This window comes from Mobula hypostoma, chromosome X2, assembly GCF_963921235.1.
Source record: "Mobula hypostoma chromosome X2, sMobHyp1.1, whole genome shotgun sequence".
Lineage (NCBI taxonomy): Eukaryota > Metazoa > Chordata > Chondrichthyes > Myliobatiformes > Myliobatidae > Mobula > Mobula hypostoma.
In genome coordinates, this window is record NC_086129.1 from 32,272,774 (window position 1) to 32,297,187 (window position 24,414).

General features: G+C 38.9%; 1 protein-coding gene across 1 annotated transcript in view; it reads right to left on the reverse strand.

Annotated features, from left to right (window-relative positions):
* Positions 1-17,769: 17,769 nt before the first annotated feature.
* The window catches only part of jhy (junctional cadherin complex regulator), a 72,860-nt gene continuing 66,215 nt past the window's right edge, over positions 17,770-24,414 (reverse strand). The window contains exons 7-9 of the mRNA XM_063038502.1: positions 22,937-23,027; positions 21,896-22,032; positions 17,770-18,146 (exon numbers count right to left, since the gene is read on the reverse strand). Coding sequence (XP_062894572.1) covers positions 17,943-18,146; positions 21,896-22,032; positions 22,937-23,027 — 432 coding nt within the window. The 3' untranslated portion in view covers positions 17,770-17,942. The remainder of the gene's footprint in view (positions 18,147-21,895; positions 22,033-22,936; positions 23,028-24,414) is intronic.

The following is a 24,414-nucleotide window of genomic DNA, read 5'->3' on the forward strand; positions in this document are numbered from 1 at the left end:
TGTTAGGTTTAACTTTGTAGGAAGTAATGGCAAGCAAACCCTGCCAGAGCTGGCATGCACCTAATTCTGTCTCTAACCTCAAACAGAATTGTTTTTATCGCTCTTAATGTAGCCTTCCGTAGGTCATAACTGGATGTCTTGTATAGTTCTGGATCACTGGTCTTGAATGCCACAGATCTAGTCCTCAGCAGACCACAAATCTGCTGGTCCATTCATGGCTTTTGATTTGGGTATGCCCAATATGTTCTGGAAGGCACACACTCATCCACTTAGGGTTTTTATTAAGTCAGTGACAACTGTGGCATATTCATTCAGATGCAAAGATGAATTCTGAATATTGTCTAGTCCACGGACTCAAAGCATTCCTATATGCAATCCTCTGCCTCCTTTGCCCATACTATTTTAGTCCTCAACATTGGTCCCATGGTCTTTAGTCTCTGTTTAGATACTGGGAGTAGAATTACAGCCAGGTGATCAGACTTTACAAAGTGTGGGTATTGATGATGGCATAACAGTGGTCAAGTGTGTTGGCTCCACTGGTTCCACAGGTGATATGTTGGTGGTAGTTGTTCAGAGACTTCTTCAAGCTGGCCTGGTTGAAATCTCCTGCAATGAAAGGGAAGGCATCATGGTGCACAGTTTCGTGCCTGCGGATTACATTGCTCAGCTCCTCCAGAGCCTGCCTGACGTTGGCCTGAGATGGAAGGTACATCACTACCAGGATGATAGCGGAAAGCTCCCTTGGCAGATAAAATGGACGACACTTGACCGCTAGAAGTTCTAGGTCAGCTGAGCAGGACGGAGACAGAACCAGCATGTTTTTGCACCACAATGAGTTTATCATAAAGCAAACTTCACCTCCACTGCCTTTGTGAAATGAAACACATTGAAATTTAATTTAGAGGTTTAAAATATATGGAGAAATATTAGAAATAGCTGTATACTTCGCATGAACACAAATAAAGTCTGCATTGCTGGAAATCCAATGCAACATACACAAAATGCTGGGAGAACTCAGCAGGTCACGCTGCATCTATGGAAATGAATGAACAACAATCAATGTTTCGGGCCGAGGTGCCTTTTCAGTCCAGAAGAAGGGTCTTGGCTCGAAATGTTGATTGTTTATTCATTTCCATGGATGCTACCTGGCTTGCTGAGTTCCTCCAGCATTTTGTGTCTGTTGCATACTTCTCATTTTGTTATTGAAATAAATCTAAACATTTATCATTTAAGCTTTTTAATCAATAATTAGAGTCATGGAGTCAAAGAGCACCGATATAGGCACTATGGCCCAACAAATCCATGCTGACCACAGTGCCTACCCAGCTGGTCCCAAGTCCATTTTTAAGATATGTGACCTTCTAGGATCCTAAAGTTTAGTTGAAGTATGGGTTCAAATCCATTCTCTCGTGGCTTTTATCAACAATGGCTCTTTTTTGATCATTTCATTCATGGTGCAGCTCCAAAGGACAACATTGCCTTTGATTTAAAATTGATAGCCATTTTCTCTTAGAAAGATCTTTGCATTGGTGGACTGGTATAGAAAATCTCATTAGGCAACTTTGTTAATTTCATTTCCATGAGAAATAAACTTCATTCTGTTGCGGGATGTAAAAGGCAAGATTGTCAAAGCGTGTTCATGAGACAGAGTTTTGCTTTATTCAAATTAATGTCAAAAGACACTTAGGAATGGATAATGAAGTGAAAAAAATTAAGGCATTTCTAGAATGACATCTACTGGAGGGTCAACAAACACGGGGGTGATGAGAGAAATGAGAAAAAAGAGTTCTGTCACAGAAGCAATTTTACACAAGTCCAAAGTATGGAGTTAGGCTGACATCTGGTCTTGTTATCTACTAGTTCTGTCAACTGCATCTAGAAGTTTAAAATAGAGACATAGAATGCTGCAGCACAGTACAGGTTCTTTGGCCCACAATGCTGTGCTGCCACCTTAACAAGTTCTAATATCAATCTAACACTTTCCTCGCACATAGCCCTCCATTTTTTATTCTATAAGTTTTATTTTACTTTAAGTAAAGCTGTAGATATTACCTGACAATATCAGCTCCTCCTTATAGCTCAAATCTGCTTCAGCTTTTCAGGGGAACTGACGATGAATTAAAATCATGTACTGTTCCATGATACCCCCCTCTCCCACATTGTATACCTTCTAGAATGGGCTTTCACAGTCAATGCCAGATGATCTCTCATTCTGACTGGTTCCTAAGCAACAATTTAAATCATAAACCAAAATGCTATTGTGCCATTTTATTTGTTAGAACTTTCTACTCTTTCTATATTTTACATCCCCATATCATTGAAGGGGTGGCAGGGTGGAGATAGGTCTCGATCAAAGGAGGTGTAAGGTGTCTCCCTTCTTGTAAAGGCATTGCTCAGAAGAAGGCAATGGCAAACCACTTCTGTAGAAAAATTTGCCAAGAACAATCATGGTTACAGAAAGTCCATGATTGCCCACGTCATACAATATGGCACATAACAAACAATATCATTGGAAAGCTTGCTATCCAGATACAGTATACCACAGAAATTGCAGCAAATTGTTGAAACACCTTAGTCCATCATGAACATAAACCTCTCCTCCATTGACTCTGTCTACGGCTCTCGCTCTCTTTAAAAAACAGCCAGCATAATCAAAGACCCCACCCACCCTGGATGTTCTCCCTTCCCTTCCATAGATGCTGCCTGACATGCTGAGTTCCTCCACCATTTTGTGTGCGTTGCTTTGGATTTCCAGTATTTGCAGAATCTCTTGTCTTTTCCTTGGCTGGAGGACTTAGAACCATGGTTTATAAACTCAGGATAAGGCGTCAAACATTTCAGACTGAGGTCAGAAACAACTTTCTTCACTCTGACGATTATGAACCTTTTGAATGATCAGTGCTACATAGTTCTGGATGTTCTGTGGATGAGTGCAATTCGAACAGAAATTGAGTTTTGGAATCCAGAGAAACCCAAAAAAAATGCTATTGAGCGCAAAACTGGACAGGGTGGAAGATCTTATACATCTTGTGGGATATCACAGCAAGTTCAAGAGGCTGAGTGGCTTACTGTTCCCATTACCTATATCTGGTCTCCTTATAAATATCAGAGCCATCATGTTGTTACATTACTTTTGTCTAACACTGATTAAACAATCAGTATTAAAGTATCTTAATAGTCGTAAAATAAAAATCTAAATAAATTGGTTAAGATTTCTTTGGAGCTCACTTGCAATACACTTTTTTTATTAATGGCTTTATTCAGAGCTTGAACCACTCACTAGGGGTAGACTTCAGCTTTGAGCATCTGATGGTAGATTGGTGGCTTTTTATAATCCTGTAATAAAGACAGGACTGGGAGCTGGCAGTGCTGTTTACTGGAGAAACATAAAGATGACCATTACATCTAAAAAGCTTTTCACAATTAAAGATCAGTTCTTGCCTATTTGTATCACAGCCATCTGCAAAGGAAGAAAATAACTAAATTGTCTGGATGAATTCAAAGGATAAAAAGGATAGTAACTGAACCTTCAATAAATTGTTGTTACTATAATTATCAGACAGCAAAAAGAGTTGAGAATGTGGTCATTTATATGATTTATGGCTTTTATTGATATATTTTCAAATACAGCAAAGGCAGTTTCACCCTGGGTGGCTGTTATACACTTTAACCCCTAGCCGGGTGATGCATTATCTAATTTTGTATTAGAGTCCAGGATCTTCAAAACCTTTATTTTGTATTGAATTAACAAAATGGTAATGGAAAAAATATTACAGGTTGAAATTTGCTCCTATTGAGAGACCAAAATAATCCCTTCATACACCCCACACCTCCATTCTCCAGAGCATATTCACTCATCAATACAACGCTGTTCACTGAAGTTACAGTTGTTGGTAGTTGGATTTACATTTACATTTTAGCTTGGACTGAAAGTTAGCACCTTTGTCTTTCTAGAACTACTGCATATTTGAGCATTTCATCAGAAAAATAGGAAGAAGGCATGATTGAACTGAGAGAAAGGAACGAGAGAGAAAAATGTCAAAATTTTGATAAATTTGAAGTAAAGACACATAGTTTTCTGAGACGTTTAATTTGTGGCTATCATTCAAATATGGCTACATCACATCATTCAGTACTGTTTAATGATGAAAAAGACATTGAAAATTTGCCTTTTCAAACAGGAAATTTTGTAAATGACTTTTAAGTATTCTGCACTTGATGGTGTGCTCTTGCCACATAAAGTAATATAAAGTGGTAAGACTATCTAATGCATTTCCAAATATTTCTTTATTAGAATTAATGCTTTACTCAGCAGGGAATGCCTAAGAAGGAGACTCCATTTTCTTTCTCATTGCTTCAGATTGTTATTTTTTGTTCTTTAATTATCGCACTAAGTTTCAATATTTCAGTTGGATTCACTTTCTATCTAGGACCCCTTTATTTTTCTGCTGATTGTCAAATTTTGGTATCATGGGCTAAAACAAGACTGCAATTTGTTATTAGCTGCAATTTTGTTAGAACAGTTACCTGTCATTTAATGATCTTTGTAATTTATCAGTTTGTTAACTAATCATAATTAATTATAATTCCATTTTTGTATGTCAACCTTTCCCCTACATTTTGAATTTGTAAGCAAATTACATGTGCATAACAAGAGAAAACCTGCAGATGCTGGAAATCCAAGCAACACACAAAAGGTTGGAGGAACTCAGCAGGCCAGACTGCAGCTATAGAAAGGAGTAAACAGTTGATGTTTCGGGCCGAGACCCTTCGGCAGTCCTGTTGTGTATTACTTGTACATAATGTCATTTCAATTATGAAATATTAGTAATATCTTACACCACAATAATTATATTTAAGATAACTATTAATTTGTTATCCACTAATAATCTACAGATGAAATTGTAACTGATGAGTCACATTGGATATTCTGGGTTTGACAATTAAAACTATTTTGAGGAGTTAAAGGGGAAAATCTGATGCACTCAGAAATAGATTAATCAGATGTAAATCCTTTTAATAGCTGTCAGAGAAATGTTAATGATTGACATAGCTATAAAAATTCCATTGTTCTTTTAATTCCTCCATGTTTGAGAATGAATTTGATATTAATTGAAGTTTAGACCAAACTCACAAACGTAAATATTCCAACTTTGTTTTCTCTCCGATGCAATAGCATACTTGCTTACAGATGTGTTCCACATTGATAAAGACTTCAATAAAACCAATATGATTATCACAGAACTATGGAAATACCACTGTAAAACTCTAGTAATCAACACACTTGGGATTTTGTTGGTGGCTCACTGGTGGATTTTCCAGACTAAAGGATGGTATTATTAATACCCCAACACACTTGCAATTTTTTTCAGAATCTACAAAGTTTTTTTTAACACATTTTCCAGTGAACCAAGGAAGTTTAAAGGGTGTTGGGGAACTGGAGCCTTGGTCAGTTTCACAGTGTTAGGTAAATGGGACCCAGGCCAGTTTAGAGGAAGCTTAGGAAGCAGCAACTGATGAGTCCAATGCTGAACTAACAGGGTTTACAAATAATCAGACCGCAGATTCTTGGAGCTTTACTCTAACACAGATTTGAAGTATTTCTCTTTTTCTTCTCCTTTCTTGAATATGCAATTTCAGGTAATGCTTGCAGATACTTCATCACAGTATTTTTTCTTGTCTGTCTAATTAATAAGCATCAGATAACTCACACTGAATTTGGATGTCACAAAGAAATTAGATGAGATAACAATGCACTAACATTACTTACTTGGTTGTTGCCAGATGGAAACTGTAACAACTTACCTGTGGTGCTCCTTAGAAAAGAATTAAATCAGAGGACATGAGCATGGCAAAATGGTGGTGGAGTATGCAAAAGTGATTCTAAAGTTGGTATCAGGAAGATTTTTTAAAAATTTCAATGGCTTAATTGCCCTTTGGCATGTAGGACATCATTCAAAGCATGCAGATGTCTCAAAGCTGAGAAAGGAAATGAATGGCAAGGAAAGTGGTTACTCCAAGAGGACAGAGAAAAATTCATGAAAGTTGTCAAGTAGAAATATGAAGTAATTTAATTTGGTAGGGGGATTGAGAAGAGACAATATATGTCAAACTATGCAATTTTAAAGAATGTGTACAATTAAAACATAAGCACAGGACATTGAAGATGGCCAACCATGTTGAGCACTATTGACATGTGATCCTTAGATTAATGAATAAAGGTTATAGGAACACAATTGACATCTACCTACCTCTAATCATCATTTCCTAACCAGCTCCCTCAATTTCCCCTCTCAGCCCCATCACCATGAATTTGGAAAAGCATGTTTGCAGTCTAAGTTTTCAACTTTTGTGTCATTCCCTTATATAACTATGCTAATAATGCTACTGAATTAAAAGAACTAATCACCTTTTAGTAAATTGGCTATATTATTTTAGACAGTTGTTGCTATTGTCAGTTTCATTTCTTGATATTATTTGACATTACTTGTACATTGCTTTCTCCAACTTGAGTAATGGCATGGACTCAGTTCCATATTCTAACATCCAATTATACCCTAAGGTGTAATGCTTCTATCGTAACTTCTAACGCTTTTTCATGTTTATCTGAGGGCTGCTTTGTGAATAATATCAGTACATTAACAAGGATCCATGACACCATGTTTTAAAATAATTTACTTCCTGTGGAATTATTTCTAATGGGTCTCAAATCAGTGGGTTGGCTGGGGAGGCACTGGTAATTTCAGTCTCACCAAAGAAAAGAACGCACAAAGTTCACGGTTTTACACCCTGCCTGGAAAGTATCTACTTGTTTCCATAATTTATAAAATTTATTAGCCTTTGCTTTTCACAGGTGCATATTAGTCATTTCCTTCCACAGATTTTTGTTTTGTGCATATTGCACATATTCAGTCAGGAAAAACATTTGCATTATTATTTATCAGCAAAACATCAAAAGATTCCCTTTCACTGTAAGGCACTTAACAGTATACATGGTAACACTTCTTAAAAGTATCAGTGATCATGAAAATTGGCAAATAATTCTGTGGAAATTTTTAAATGGTTATGTAAGGAAGCCAATTATTTAGAGCGAACATTATATGTGAAAGAAGAAAATGGAGTGTATTGGGGATCTTATGAGGTAAACCAGTTCATTTTCCAAAATGTGACTTTGATATGCTGCCAATTTAAAAGGAAAGCATTGGTGTACGGATAGTGCGGAAGGTGATCAATTAAGAGATTAAGCATTTTGCAGCACATGGGGCACATCTGCATTTTCTCCTAATAACAAGGCCATCAGCTCATTTTCAGAACACTGTTGTCTACTTCAGTGCAGGCTTCACTTCAAAGACCCAGTGTCTGCCTGTGCTATTTAATCAGAGAAGGGATGCTAATTTGGCCTTCTTAATGTGTGGTGGTAAGAGACTCCTTCAATTAACTGAATTCTATAGTAAGAGAATAAAGGGATGCAAACAGAGTCGAACTGGAAAGGCAGAGTTCTCATTAAATCAAAAGGTCCGGCATTCATTAACTCTCGCATCTGAGGCTAAACACTAAATACACACAGAGCATCAAAGGGTCCGTGATGGGTTAAATAGGGGATGCAATCTAATTAAAATATTACATATGAGTAAATAGCTCTTTGATATTCATCTAAAGGTTCCATTAAAGAAATAGGTGCTTCAGATTTGCATTATGGGGGGATTATCACTTTTAAGTATGGACAACAAGTTTCTGCCTAATCAGAACTGCTTCAAAGTGTCATCATTTTGTGACCCATTTGCAGAAGCAGCCAAGAATGAGAAAATATGCTGATATCTGGGCTAAGAAAGACCATTTAATAGTGGTGCAATGTAGCAGCAGGTGCACCAATCACAGAAAGGGATGTAGAGAGAGAAGATAGATAAAGGAAGACAGCATAATTCAACAGTTGAAAAGAACAGCATAAAATCAATGACTATACAGTATATATACTTATCCATCTGTGTGTATGTACACATCAAGATTCAATCATTCATATAGTGATTGCGTGGGTTGACCTTGCAAATTGGCAATAAAAATGTTCTTTTCAGTTGTTAATATTTTTGGACCTCTGACCACTTCTGATCAATTTTGTCAGCTGTTACACTTGTATGTCATTTCCTGCAACAGGGCTCTGCTTATACTGGATTCTGGATGGGACAGTCTGATGAGGTCCCTAATTGTTTGTGTAATTTTCAAATTATGATTTTGTCCAGGTTGTCTGTCAAGTAACCCCAGTGGCATGCATAGAGCAAACACAATTCTGTTCAGGAGCATTGAATCCTTTGCTTAAGGCATCTGGACTAGGTTGCGATGAAAATTCAAAGAAGGCAGTTTTCAAAACTTAGTGTAATATTAAGATGTTAATGATAACCACCATTCTCTTTATTTATTATACACCAATATAGATTCAAAAAATGGGAGGCCAACAGGTTGCATTCTATTTGTGATGTGCCAGCTGTCGTTCAGTAACTGATTGCACATTGGAACAAAAGGAAGAAATTAGTTTGGGCCCTGGTACAAAGGTATATTGCAAATTCATGAAGCATTATCTATTTTAAATCATCACAATGCTCTGTAAAAATTGGCCCCACACCACCTTTCACATACAGAATGCTTTAAGAACAAACCCTATGTTTTGTATGTCAGAAAACCGGATCATTCCATATGCCACTATGTTACCTAGTTCTCTGCTTTAGATTTTCCTGGTAGAATACTTGTATGCACAATATTTTAGATACGGTGTATATTTTGTACAAAGCTAGTATGCAAAATTAAGTACACCCAGATGACAGAAATGCATGAAGAATGTAATCCAGTGTTTATTTACTATCTTCATAGTACTTATCTGACTCCTCTGAATTATCATTGTACTTTAAAATGTGATTTAAGCAACGCATCTTTCTTGATGTGGTGAAATACATGTGATTGCTCACCAAAACATTGGAGCACCACGGTAGCATAGTGATGATATTACAGCTCAGGGTGTTCTGGAGTTCAGAGTTCAATTCTGGTACTATCTGTAAGGAGTTTGTACATTCTCCCTGAGACTGTGTAGTTCGTAGGTCAACTGGTCATTGTAAATTGTCCTGTGATTAGACTGGTGTTAAATAGATGGGTTACTGGGCAGTGTGGCTTGTTGGGCCAGAATGGCCTGTTCTACACTGTATCTCTAAATAAAAATAAAATTTAGAAGTGCGAAATATGGAAAACTCTGAAAATACTCACCAGGTCAAGACAAATCAGTGAAGGGTTAACAGTCAGCATCTGATGCTGATGATAATTCACTGGAAATAGAAAAAAAGTGAGAAAGATGTACCAGATTTAATGCTTGAGAGGCAACAAAAAGTGGGAAAGAAGGGAATATCTATAACAGAAGAGCAGGAGAGAAAAGTTAAGACTATTAACTTGTCTCAGTGAATTTCCTCGAATGTCACGGGCAATGGAAGGCACAAAATATTAGAGATGTTAAAAGAACAGATAAGTTGCTTAAAGTCTACAAAAGAAAGTGAAATGCTCAATGTTTCATTCAGGGTCAGGGGTTTTTACATAGTCAGAAAGCTGGATACGATCACATAATGTTATCCAAGTCATAAAACTGTACATTATAAAAGCAAAATCCAAATTCTCCGCAGCCCCTGATATTTCTGACACCAGTCCAGTCGTACATCATCATAGAAGTACTCTTTACAACATTTTGGCTCCAGCCAAAATCAATGATGTCTATAACAACCTAAATTATACAACAAATTAATAATAATATAATTTGAGACCATTTTGAAAACAGGGTACAATGAATTTAATTGAAATACAGAGAAGGATTCACAATCTGATCATATTTCTTTAACTACATAGCAAAGAACTAGTTGTAGAATACACCTTCGGGTGCTACTTTTGAAAACAGACTACAATTCATTTAATTGAAATACAGAGAAGGATTCACAATCTGATCATATTTCTTTAATTACATAGCAAAAAACTAAAGGTATTTTAAACATTAAAATAATGAACAAATACGACAATTCATAAAAATATCTTTTGAAACATTAACACTTCTCATCAAGAAATAGTATATGAAATTAGAGTTGAATCAATCCAGTCCATGTAAAGTTTAATGGATCATATTTTAAGTAGTCTTATCAGAAAAAAGGCCAGGCACATTGAGATTATGGGCTGATTTTAATAATTTAAAATACAGAATAGTTTTTTTTAGGTATTTAATGAATGTTAGAGAATGTAATGCATATGTGCTTAAACATATTTTGTCTCAGTTTCTCTTACTTTCTCTGATTGTTCCATTTGGCGTACCAACAGTAAGCAATAACCTTGTGTTAGTTCATGAAATGGTGATCTTGTTCAATTGTATGGGTCATTAGTCTGTATTAATGAGGTTGATGTTTTCTATTCACAGAAGGTTGTAAAAAATTCTTTATATCAAGTAAGTTGATTTCCATAATTAAGTAAAATGCTTTTAAAAGAATGTCTTCATGTCTTTGAAATCCAATACAACTTGGAACTAATGATGTATTTTTTGAAGTCTAGTCACAATAATAACACAGAAGTAGGAAAACAAATCATTACACAGAGAGCTCCCCAAAACAGCACTGTGATAATAACATAAAATACTTCAGTAATGTTGATGGAGAGGTAGGTATTGGCCAGAGGACTGGATGCATCTCCTGCTCATCTTCAAGTGTAGATGTGGCTTCGCCTTAATATCTCAACCAAAATACAGGATGCCACTATCTCAATATTACACTGAAGAGTCGATCTCAATTTCTATCCTAAGGCCATAGAACGCGACCTGATTTAAAACCTTGTGATTCAGAGGCTACCAAATCCAGCAAGGATCATTGGAATGCTCATTGAAAATAATGATTGATGTTTGTGAAGATGAAAAAAATAAGATAAATATATGATAAATATATTTAACTGATAAAGATCCTTTGCAGTTGAACATTATGAAATTAGTTGGAATTTAAAAAGAAATGTAAAACTATAAATTAAAATTACATTTAGTACCCATGGAAGTAGAATAAAATGTGTATAGAAGTGCTCATGCTTCAAAACAATAAATAAAATGGGGCAGTGATATTACTAGTGTGTTTTCATATTATTTGATCTACAGATGAGAACTGCTTTTATATTATCTGATGTCATGTGTATTGCACTCACTTTGTGATTATATTAAATCTAATCATGTTTCTTTACTTCTGGGTGGTTGAGAAGCCACCAGTTGTAAGTATCAGTTCTTAAGCCTGTGCACATTTGATATTTGGGTTACTAAATAGTCATAGTTATAGTCATAGTCATACTTTATTTATCGCGAGGGAAATTGGTTTTCGTTACAGTTACACCATAAATAATTAAATAGTAATAGAACCATAAATAATTAAATAGTAATATGTAAATTATGCCAGGAAATAAGTCCAGGACCAGCCTATTGGCTCAGGGTGTCTGACCCTCCAAGGGAGGAGTTGTAAAGTTTGATGGCCACAGGCAGGAATGACTTCCTATGACGCTCAGTGTTGAATAGTCAGTGCTGTCTCGAGGATTGGCAGGATTGAAAGCAACGTTCAATGTGCCTTGCTTTTTCCCTTATTAACTGAAATAATAAGATAACAGAAATAATAATATTTTAAAAGTACACCCTATCCTCGTTATATGTGGGGGATACGTTCCTTGAAGTCGACGCATAATGTGAGTAATTATTTAAATGGAGAAAATAGGGATGCATTCTGGAGGCTTCCTAAATATGTTTTATCTGTAATTTATTCTCATTTTCATACCAATACGACACAAAAGCAATACCACAAGGCAGCATTCATATTATATTTCATCAATTTAAAGTAATATTCAACCACAGACTCTCAGGTTAACATTTATATACCAATTCTGTCCTTGAGCACATCAACAAGTGTGTAGATAGAGTGACATCACAAAAACAAATAAAAGTTTTCCCCAATCAGAAACCATGGATGAACAGAGAAGTTCGCCTCCTGCTCAAAGCCAGAGATTCAGCCTTCAGGTCTGGACACCGGGAGGCTAACAGCTCAGCCAGGGTCAACCTAAGGAGGGAAATCTCTCAGGCTAAACACACATACAAACAGAGGATCAAGGAGTATTTCAACTCCTCGGACCCCCGGTGCATGTGGCATGGCATACAGGTCATTACAGACTTCAAACCACCTAGCACTGTGCCCCCTTCCAGCTCTGCTTCCCTCCCTGATGAGCTCAATTACTTCTACACTCGCTTTGACCAAGAGAACAAGGAGGTCACCCTCAAAGTGGATCTCCCAACTGGTGAAATGCCTCTCTCACTTTCCACCTCTGATGTTTGCGCCACCCTGAGCAGGGTGAATGTACGGAAGGCAGCTGGTCTGGATGGAATACCTGGCCGTGTGCTCAGAGTCTGTGCAGGGCAGTTGACCGGGGTCTTCACGGACACTTTTAATCTGTCCCTGGCCCAGGCAGTTGTCCTCACAAGCTTCAAGATCGCCACCATTGTGCCAGTGACAAAGCATTCCACTGCCATGGGCCTGAATGACTTCTGTCCAGTTGCACTCACCCCCATCATTGCAAAGTGCTTTGAGAGACTGGTTCTATCACATCTGAAATCCTGTCTGCCCTCTACCCTGGATCCCCATCAATTTGCCTATCGCACTAACAGGTCAACAGAGGACGCCATCTCCACGGCACTTCACTCTGCCCTGACCCACCTGGACAGCCCCAACTCTTACATCAGAATGCTGTTTATTGACTTTAGCTCAGCATTCAATACTCTGGTCCCCTCCAAGCTGTTCGCCAAACTTTGCCAGCTTGGTATCAGCTCATCCCTCTGCAATTGGACCTTGGACTTTCTGACAAACAGACCCCAATCTGTTAAGTTAGACAATCTCTCCTCCTCCACTCTCACCCTGAACACCTCAAGGCTGTGTGCTGAGCCCTCTTCTGTACTACCCGTTCACCTATGACTGTGTTCCTGTGCATGGTTCTAACTCCATAATCAAGTTCGTAGACGATACCACAGTGGTTGGCCTGATCAGAGGGGATGACCAGACGGCCTACAGGGACGAGGTCCAGCACCTGGCCGCGTGGTGTGCCAACAACAATCTGGCCCTTAACACCCTGAAGACCAAGGAGATCATTGTGAACTTCAGGCATGCTAGGAGCCACACTCATGTCCCCATCTACATCAACAGAGCTGTAGTAGAGCGTGTATCAAGCTTCAAGTTCCTTGGTGTCCACATTTCCGAGGATCTCACCTGGTCCCTGAACTCCTCCACCCTGATCAAAAAGGTGCAAGAGCATCTTTATTTCCTGCAGAGCATGAAGAAAGCTCACCTCTGTCCCAGGATACTGATGGACATTTACCGCTGTACCATTGAGAGCATACTCACCAACTGCATCTCAGTGTGGTATGGAAGTTGTACTGTATTGGACTGCAAAGCACTCCAGCACGTGGTGAAAACTGCTCAGCGGATTATCAGCACCCAATTACCCACCATTGAGAACATCTACCATAAACGCTGCCTGGGCAGAGCAAAAAGTATTATCAAGGATACATCTCACCCTAACCATGGACTTTTTACTCTCCTCCCATCCAGTAGGCGCTACAGGAGCCTCCGCTCCCGCACCAGCAGGCATAGGAAGAGCTTCTTCCCTGAGGCTGTGACACTGCTGAACCTCACATCACAGCGCTAAGCAGTATTGCACCCATATTGTACTGTCTCAGTACTTTTATATTTGTGTGCTGTAGCACTTACTTTTTATTCGCAGTTATTTTGTAAATAACACTATTCTTTGCACTTCTGGTCAGATGCTAACTGCATTTCATTGGCTTTGTATCTGTACTTGGCACAGTGATAATAAAGTTGAATCTAATGTAATCTAATCTAATCTAAAAAGTTAACATACGAGGGTACACAGTACAGTACTGACCAACAGTGGCAGGTGTGTTCATTCCTGGAGATGAGTGGTTGTTGTGGTGTTGGGCAGCTTTACGTGGATGAGGTGGATGGTTGTGTGTTGTCAGGATCATCAAAGACAGCAAGGGGTGAAGGAAGACTCACAGAACTCTCAGTCCTGCCGGCAGTAGGAGATGACACCGGTTTGAAGAAAGTGGTGAGGGTTGTTTGCTTGGCAGCATTTTGTTTTACAGCATAAATTTGCTTGTAGGGAAGAAGGCTTGACTGCAGGGAACGACTGAAATGCGGACTCCGTTCTAAACCTGGGTCCAGGTCCATCGACATCTGTGCCAAGTGTTCCGCAGCCTTAAAAAATTCTGCCAGTTGCTTCACCGTAAAATCCTTCACCTGCAACTCGACACTTTCTTCTTCATCGTTATCACCTTCAGTCTGAGTTAAAAGCAGAAGGTCATCCACACTTAATTCTTCATCATGAGAATCCAGGAGTTCTACCACTTCAGCAGTCTTGGGATCTGAGAATCCTTCCCCACCAATTTTACGGCTCAGGGCCACACAGTCCTGGACAGCTGCAGTGAAGGCAGGAAACCCCTTGAGGGTGCGCACACACTCCGCCCAAATTGATTTTCCACGCTCCATGGAGAGTGGAAGACCTGACCTCTTCCCAGGATTCATCAATGTTGTTGATGGCATGTCTGATGTTGAAGGACTTCCACCATTCCCTCACCGTTGGTAAACTCCCGGGATTTTCAAAATCCTCTGTTGCTTGCAGCATCTGAGAGACAGTTCGCTGTAAAAAATATGCCTTGAACATGGATATCACACTTTGGTCGAGTGGTTGAATCAGCCATGTTATGTTAGGTGGCAGGAAACGCACAGTTATGTTAGGATGAATGCTGTCGAAATGTTTAGGATGGGCTGGCGCATTGTCAAGCAACAAAAGAACTTTAAAGGCAAGATTCTGTTCCCAGCAGTAGTGTTCAGCCTCAACAGCAAAATGATTAACAAACCAATCTTCAAAGATTTGATCAGTGACCCATGCTTTCTTGTTAGCTGCCCAGTGGACAGGAAGCATATTCTTACTCAAACCCTTAAGAGCACGGAGGTTAAGCGAATGGTAAACTAAGACAGGCTTCATCTTGCAGTCTCCTTCGGCATTGGAGCACATAAGCAAAGTCAACCTGTCCTTTGCTGCCTTGAAACCTGCCACAGCTTTTCCATCCTTACTTATGTAAATGCGTTTGGCATACGCTTCCAAAAAAGCCCGGTCTTGTCTGCATTAAACACCTGCTTTGGTGTGATGCCTAACTCAGCTATCAAAGCCCGCAACTGCTCAGGGTAGCGTTCAGCAGCTTTGTGGTCAGCACTGGCTTGCTCACCATGCTGTCACAATGGGGGATGTTGGGAACGGACCCAAATGCAAGACACAGACACTGAAGTACTAGGAACAGGACTTGACTAGAGTAGGGATGTGACAGGATATAGACAAGGAACAGGGACAAGAATGCAGACTTGGGCTAGGACATGGACTAGACAGGGAACCCGGACAAGGAACTATGAACAAGGAGCCAGGGCTTGGGAAAGCGGGACCAGGACTAGGAACCATGAACTAGGAGCCTGTGCTTGGACTCCGAGCCAGAGACTGGACAAGGACCCAGAACCTGGGTCTTGCCTCGGGCTCGGACCCCAGAACTAGGCAAGGACAGGACATGGCAGGTCTAGAGGCTTGGGGCAGGGGTCTTGGGTCTTGAAGCTTGAGGCTGGGATCTGGGGTCTTGGGTCTTGAGGCATGAGGCTGGGGTCATGAAATGCGGAGGCTGATAACTCGGAGGCTGGAGCTCGGAGACAGACTGGAAACTGAACATCAACATAGAGCTGGGACTTATTCTTCGAAAAGCCGGGACTCATCTTTATCTCCACACTAAGGTGGGATAGGTCCATCCGTCAGGTAATGGCAGAACGGCCTGACTTACTCCATGGAGGCAAGTAAAGAAGAGACAAACAGCAGAGAACACCAGACAGTTCCATCTCTGCATCGGGGTTGCTCCGAGTTACAGTTACGGCCAGCAACCTTGGCTGGCTACGGAAACAGCTGGATCCCCACCTAGCTTGGAGTGGTTGACGGCCACTCAGCTAGCCTGGGAAATGGCCAAATCCATACCGCAAAGACAGCTCCGACTACCGACAGCAAGACTCCATGAGGCGATGGTTCTCCAACGCGGCCTAAAGATGGCAAGTGGCCGCTCTAGCCTTCCACTGGCAGGTTGCTCCCAGGAAATCTTGACAAGACAAACCAGCCGCCCACACTCGACCCCAAGGCTATTTATATTCCAAGGCCCAAGATGGGAATCAGGTGCCTATGATTAACCCAACTGAAACAAGGGACAGCTGGAAGACCCGGAGTCCTGAGTCCACGACCAGACCGTGAACCGGAATGCGGACTTCACGGACCGGACCATGACACACGCACAGCTAAGTTGTGAAGGCTGTGACGATTAACAAACTTAGAAAACCATCCCCCACTTGCATTAAAGCTAACAATATCACTTGACACTTCCTCACTAGCCTCTGAACAAAGGCGACCATAAATTTCCAAAGCTTTCACACGAAAATGATCGGAACTAAGTGTTGTTTTTTTCTTTGTTTCATGCTCAATGTACAAACTCAACATCTTCTCCATTTTTGTCATAATTGGGTTACACAGTTTGGTAACAATCTTTGAAGACACTTGTGATGAATCAATCACTGCACTTTTTATTTTCTCAGTGTTTTTCTTTATGTTTCTGATCGTGGACTCACCCAGGCCGAAGTGGCGTCCCAGAGCTGTGTTACCTTCACCCGATGCCGCCCTGTTTATAATTTCCAAAATCAATGCGAGACTGGCGGGAGTGAGACTGTGTGGTGTGCGCACGTGACTTGTAGTGGCGGGAAAGCAGTGCTTCTTGTCCCAACAGTGAGACTGTGAGGCGTGCGCACGTGACTTGTATTGGCGGGAAAGCAGTGCTCCTCGCATAACTGTGAGTTTTGGACACATATAACTCGAAGTTGGTAGAAATAGGTTCCTCGCATAACTGAATCCGCATTGTCTGAAGACGCATATGACGAGGATAGGGTGTAATTACAATAAAATAATCATTAGAGAGGAACAGTGGTATGGAACACGTTCTATATTCTAACTTACTTTTTCACTAAAATTAACAAAGGAAAACACACATCTATATAAGTCTGGAAAAAAATGTAAAACTACCTACAATAGTAAGTTATATTATCAGTGTCATATTTCATGTAACTGAGTTCAACAAAATTAAAAGTTCAGAGTAACCCTGTGCCTCTATCATTATTTCTATGCATGTTATATCTACTAACAGTGAGATCAATCACAAAGATGATTAATCTTTCAGACAATTTGCCCACTTTAATTTGACAAGTAATTTTAAAATTACTATTGAAAGTAATTTACTCAGGTAAAGGTTTTTGGTTTAGTTGTATATTATAAAATCAGAGGATCAGGAGGAATAGAAGGTAGTCATTAAGCCCTTTGTACCTGGCCATGTTCTTAAAAAAATCCTTCTATTAATACCTTCTCTCTGCACTTTGGCCATAGCCTAAAAATGATTAATTTCTAGGCTGTAGGTGGGGTTGAAAACTGTTGGAAACGACAGCAAGTATTGGTTCCCAAATGGCCTTTAATCTGATTTAACTAAGTGTTCAGATATTCTGATATTTCAAATAAGTTTGATATTTCAAAGAAATGCATTGGAAGATATTTTTAGAAAAGAATTTAAACATAGTTATTCCTTCACTATCTTTGGGTAGACTGTATAGAGCATTATTTGCTTCTCAGCAACTGAGTGATTGTCCTATGACATAACTCATCTAATTGTGATAATTTAAAAAGGCAATATAAACTTAGAGTGCTGTTAATGTGACATTATAAGACCTTTCAGCATGATTCATTATATATAAAAAAGTTCAAGTATTTCTTATCTTCATTTCTTATCTTGCTTTAAAGGCCGCAACAATTCGTTTCTCCTTTTCATGTCTCTCCTGCATCATCTTAACTATTGTATTTTCAGATGGGTCCAGTTGCACACATTTACCAAGTTTTGTTAACTTTTCCTTACCCGGCATCTCATTGGCCACCTTGGAATTAACTGTAAGTGGTTTTGGCTTATGAATGCTTTTAGCATATTCTTTTCCCTAGGGTTGTGTAAAATAAGACAGGAAAAAGTCCATTTTAATGTACAGTATGACTCATTGTGTTCTAGAACAAGATTTATAAATTCAATTGCATAACATTTTGTCAGCATTGTGAAAATGAAAATAGTCTTTTCTGAAATGAAACACAATAATGACCATTTTCGGGTTACTTAGCATCATTCAGAAAGAATAATGTAGTTCCTCATCATCAGTCACTCCTGCATCCTGAATGGGATTTTCATATCAGCATATGATAATATCATTACCCATGCTATACTTCTTTTGGGAGCACAAGAACCAAGACCTCAATAGTGGAGATGGAAGAAGATGATGACACTTTACAATGGCACTAAAGGCTGCAGCAGTGAAGGGTTCCCATTTGTCTTACATTACACCTCACTGGACCCTGACCTTGATCTGTCAAGGACCATGGGCAGCTGCCCATGCAACAGCCCCTCCATATTAAACAAGATCACGCAGAGGCGTTCCCCATTAAGGGAATCCACACTAACATCTCGGAGACAAGCCCCTAACAGAACATCATACTTGACTCAAGTGATCACACTATTTCTTTTGGAACAACACATGTAAGTTTATCCAATTTACCCTCTGGACACCCATCACTGGACACTCCTGAAACAAAGTGTTTTTAAAACTACAACACTGAACTAGAATCATCCTTTATACTGTCCCTATAATGCCCATAATCCCATCCCTACTGAGACTTTAACTTTCCCAATACTCTTGATTTCTAAGTAGCCCCTTGAAACATTGAGCTTGGACTTCCCAACCCTACAATATACCCACACCCAGTGAACAATACTCTCCTCACCATTGCTGCCTTCCAAACGAGTCAATGGCTTCTGTCTCCATTCTGCATCTCACATTTTTACCCTACCCTAGTAAATCAGCCTTGGGTCATCTGCTGCCTCTGATCTCCTCCTATCAGAATTCCTTCTGATTTCCTTTCCTCAATAAAAAAAAGTGCTGGTCTCATTCCTAATCTCAATCTCCCATTCTCAGTCGCTGAGCTCTGTTATAGGAGGAATTGGATCTGCAGGCTAACCTCACAATCTGAGCCTTGAGAGAGGAAGTTTGAGAGGCATACTTTTATTATGGGTCTCAACCACAGCAGAACTATTATGCAATATTCCATTCTTAGCACACCCTAATAGATGTGTTACAATTTTTAGCCTATTGATTGTGAAACTGGGATAAAGCAATTTATCATATGAAGATATAATCAAATCTCAAAGGTGGTTCTTTTGTGTAAGAATTGATTTTTGAGGCCTGGCAAGGATAATAGAGGAAATATGTTGTTAGATCCATGGAAACATCCCTCAGATTCACAAAGACATCAAACAACACTGATTACAGAAACCATGAAAAGTATCCTTTTAAAAGTGTTTCAGTAAGTGGCTTAGTAATATTACCCTTATGATATCCATATCAACATGCTTGCAGTAAACTCTCCAGCCATAGCAGCTGCAGAAAATGATTCACTTGGAAATATATTTTCTGATTTTTTTCTCAGAAGCTCTCTTTATTTGAGGTGTAAATAAAGATTGTAGTGGGCTTACTCCACAAGAATATTTCATTATGCAGATTGAAGTGCAATATAAGTTCACAGAAAAAAAGTTGAAAGATACATGTGGAAGATTGCAGTCATTAGAATCACAATATCTCTGTTAGAAAATATGTGTATATATGGGGGGGGTAGCAAATTCAATCGTAACTTTAAAATCAAAAATTGCATATACAGTACCTACATATTGGTTTTAGAAAAGTAAAAGAAATACACAAAGGCCAAAGTAACTGACCTAATAATTTAATAAGTGGACATACAGCTACTAAAATCAAGATAACACTACTATGATTTCAGGTTAGATTTTATCCCTTTCCCCATTTATTAGACTGAAAATCCAGGCATTTATAATATTTTTGTAAATAATATGGCCTATAATTATGTATTTTGTTTCTGTTTGGTGTGCAGTAGGCTGATATATGTTTTGAGTGAGAGAGTCCACAGCTGTGGTTCTACTTCACACAATGCCCAAACAGTCAAGTACATTATCGCTTATAAAAATAATATACAGTGCATACTGGTTAATTGGGCCATTGGTTAATTGGGGCAGCCATTTATTTGGGACAAATCTTAAAGAACTAAAACTAATTGAGGAAATTGCTGGGATTCTCCTTGTTTATTTGGGACAATATGCCATTTAATTGGGAAAGAAGACTGTTGCTGAACAGGGTCTATCTAGTGTCAGTTGCATGCACTTGTGTGGTTGCTAGATGCTACACTGTGCTTAGAGCGAACAGCTTTTAAATAGCGTCAAATGTGTGCATTTATGTTAAAAATAAGCAGTGATTTTTGTCAATGAGATCTTACGAGAAATACATAGTAAGACAATTCAGAACTATTTTGCTCGCTGTGGTTTCAAGTACTCGGGCTTGGAGATGCCAGAAATGGCTGGGAGTGAAAATGAAACAATTTCATTACTTTAACAAATTAAGAACTATCAAGAATTAGAAGGTATCAACAATTATCCTGAATGTTACAATGAAAATAAAGATTTTGAGGACGCAATCTTTGAAGGCATTGTATGAAGGTAGCTTGTTATCTCCACTAGGTATCTGCACGGATTTTCTTCATTTCCACTCGAAAAGAATATGTCAGTGTACACTGGATGAATTTCTCTGTCGATAACTAATACACAGTTTTATAGTACTGTAACTGGATGAATTCCTCGGTCGATAACTAATACACAGTTTTATAGTACTGTAGTAGTGTCCTCATTCATTCTGTATTTCATTTAAATACATAATTTGAAACTCAGTATTTCATTTTTTATACCATTTTAACTATTTCCATGAAACTTCAGTCAATTGGGGCAGCCGCTTAATTGGGTCAAAACGTACTGATCCCGATGCGTCCCAATTAACTGGAAGCCACTGTATAATATAATTTAAAATAAATTGGTGAAGAAGGTGAAAAAAGGTTACTGTGGTGGAAAAAGGCCTGGACACTAGTGCAGAATAAGATGAGGTGGATAGGAAGCTTGAAACTTGGAGTAGACTATCAAAGCAGGGATCATGATTGACTGCCGAATAGTGAGTCGGTAGCTTGATCAAGCATAAGAGTGGAAAACTTGAAGGTGGGATAGGATTGGAGTCATAATCATATTGGTGGGGGGAATTAGGCAAGAGTAGTGGGTACCAAAAAAGACTCAATGTGAGATGCTGGTTCTTAGTATTGGACTGCATGGACTGAGACCATTTAAGGAATATTCTCAGTATAAGTGTACTTATGAAGGACTCACTATTGTAGGGAAGAGCTACTTGGAATAAATGTCTATTTATGCATGAATGGCCCACACAATAAATGTTGTGAAAGTAGGTCCCACTGTGCTTTCATGCATTATATGAATGGAGAACTCAGGAGAGACATGGCAAACTGCAGAACAGATGCTGTAAATAACTACCAATCTCCAGAACTTGGTTTCCTGATAGAATTCTACACATTACAACAGCTAAGCTTTCCAAAATAAGAAAATGCATTTGGTTCAATAACTGTATCACAGTATTTTACATCCACTTGAATAGATATTCATGAAGGGTTGAAAGGTTCAATTTAAATCTTCTTGCTTGTTCATTTTTAAAAATTCCTTCAAAATCTTATCATTACCTAAACAGTATGTATCACTAATGATGGAAATAAAATATGAATTAAATTTAATTAGACAAACCCGTTTCCAGCTTGAATTAATACTTTTGTTCTCAGTGTTTGTTGACTGTTTCTGTGGGGAAGATGATGATTTACATCCACCTCTCAGGTTCTGTTCTTTAATTTGGTTTGCATATTCCTTTTCCAGTTTCATTTTCACTGCCTTCACATATAAACACATAAATAAATATTAAAAGGAAAACCAACATTGCTATGATTTGATGAAAGAAAAATACAAGGAATGAATTTGACATTTCCATTCTCAGGCAGTCCCATGATTTGGGTATTTGGGTATTTGATCCTCCACAATATTCCATGTGGGAATTTAAACTGGAGGTGGCAGTATTTTTTTTTTTACGACGTCGAGTTGCAAGCTCGACATCAACCCAGCACGGATGGAGAGTGCGCTCAGGAGTGGTCTGTCACTGGATCGAACTTGGGAACCTCCGTTCTCGAGCCCGGCGCTGATCTCACTGTGCCACCAGCCGACCCAATGATGTACCAAGTTTACAGCACCACCAGGTATAAAATACTATATGTTCATAATCACAGTTTGCAAAATCAGATGCTGCAAGAATCGACAGCTGGACACTGAGTGAGGGCAGAAATTTAGTTGTTGATTTGGTTCTATGGATGGTTGCCAGAACAAGTGGCGGGGGGGTGGGGGGGGGCGGCACGGAGGCTTGTTGAATGTAATGCTATCTGATTAGGGGGAAATCAGGGTGGGAATGAATGATGATGGAAATGGATGAAGGTTTTCTTGAGGGACCAAGAGGAATACCTCTAGGTCAAAAAGAAACTTAAAAGTATACTGGGCTGTAGCTATGATTTTCAGCAGCTGTTCTGACCTGGCAAGACAACCATCACTGCTTTCCTGCTCAATACAAAGGGATAATGGTAGTTTGGATCCAAAACAGATCAACCAACCTCTGTATGTAATGAATACCTCCCATTGTGGGATATTCTGAAGTTTTCCAGATTGAGGATGGATACTAGTGGTTAAACACATGGCTCCATTATTACAAATCCCTACTTTCGTGATATAGAGAAAAGCTGAAAACACTTGCCTTCTCCTGAATGGATTTGTAATCAGGTCCCAAACCTCCAAGTTTCACATCCTGTTTTACGTTATTGTCGTCTCTCATTGTATAAGGCTGCAGAAGAAACAAATGGATTCAGATCAACATACTTTAACCTATAGTGTAGAAAACACACAATCCAAAGAGTGAAGAGAACTGTAGGTCAGGGAAAATCAGAAACTTCATCAAAGGGGTTGTGAAGAGTTTACAGATAAAGTGAGAGCTGAAGGTATTTGGAATTGAATAGGCTTTGAGTGATAGGAAGGTGAATTCTTTAAGGAACCAAAGTTCAAAGTTTAATGTACATTTATTATCCAAGTACATATATATCACCATTAACAACCCTGAGATTTATTTTCCTGTGGGAAATCACAGTAAATACAAGAAATACACTAGAATCAATGAAAGACCACACCCACAGGATGGATAACAACCAAGGTTTAGTAATCATGGAAAGAAAATTGTTTTCTGGAAATACCCAGTTGGAACTCAAAATAAAAAATTATTATAAACTTCTACACTTGAAGTTCGTTGAAATTACCAACGTCCATTACTTCTAAAATCTAATGTGAAATATGTATTGTAATGCAAATAACTTGGGGAAGAAATCTTGAACCCCAAACTTACTGCCGGCTGGGGCATAGCTATCTTAAATACCTTACTGATTAAGATGGACACAGAATGAAAGGATCAGCTTAACCCTTCTGCGGTTCTTGACTAGCAAAGATAGTGAGAGCATCGATACTTTAGTGATGCATTTCTGTTTACTGATCATTTTATGAGAAGCATATATTTCATTCACACAGAACCTTTTGTGTAGAAAATACCCAACTCAATAGAGCAAAGAAAAAATTAGGTCAGGAAAAAAGTGAAAGTAATTTCTCTTTCTGGAGATAGTGCATAAGTTGATGAGGACCACAGTAGTGTAGTGGTGAGCGTGATGAAATTACATTTCTGAGTGTCAGAGTTCGGAGTTTAATTCCCGCGCCAACTGTAAGGAGTCTCGGTATGTCCTCCTCATGGAATGTGTGGGTTTTCCCCAGAGGCTCCAGTTTACTCCCACAGTCTAAAATAGCTGGGTATGCTAATTGGTCAATGTAAATTGACCCGTGATTAGGTTAGGCTTAATTGCAGTTGCTGGGGCAGCATGGCTTGAAGAGGCAGAAGGGCCTACTCTGCACTGTATCACTAAATAAATGAGTACTTCTGGCTTTCATATTTTTAATATCTACAGTTATTTTAGTTTACAATTTAGCAATCAAGAACATGGGAAGGACATAATGCTGGAGGAAGTCATAAAGAATGCAGGTGTGGGATAAAGCAATGGAAGGAACTGAAAATAAAGGTGTGCATTCTAAGTTAAAGGTTGACTTTAAGTTTTATTGGCAAACAGAATTTAAAAAAACTAGATTTATGAACTGTTTGTTTAAAATTATTAAGTAAAAGATTTTGCTAAAAACAT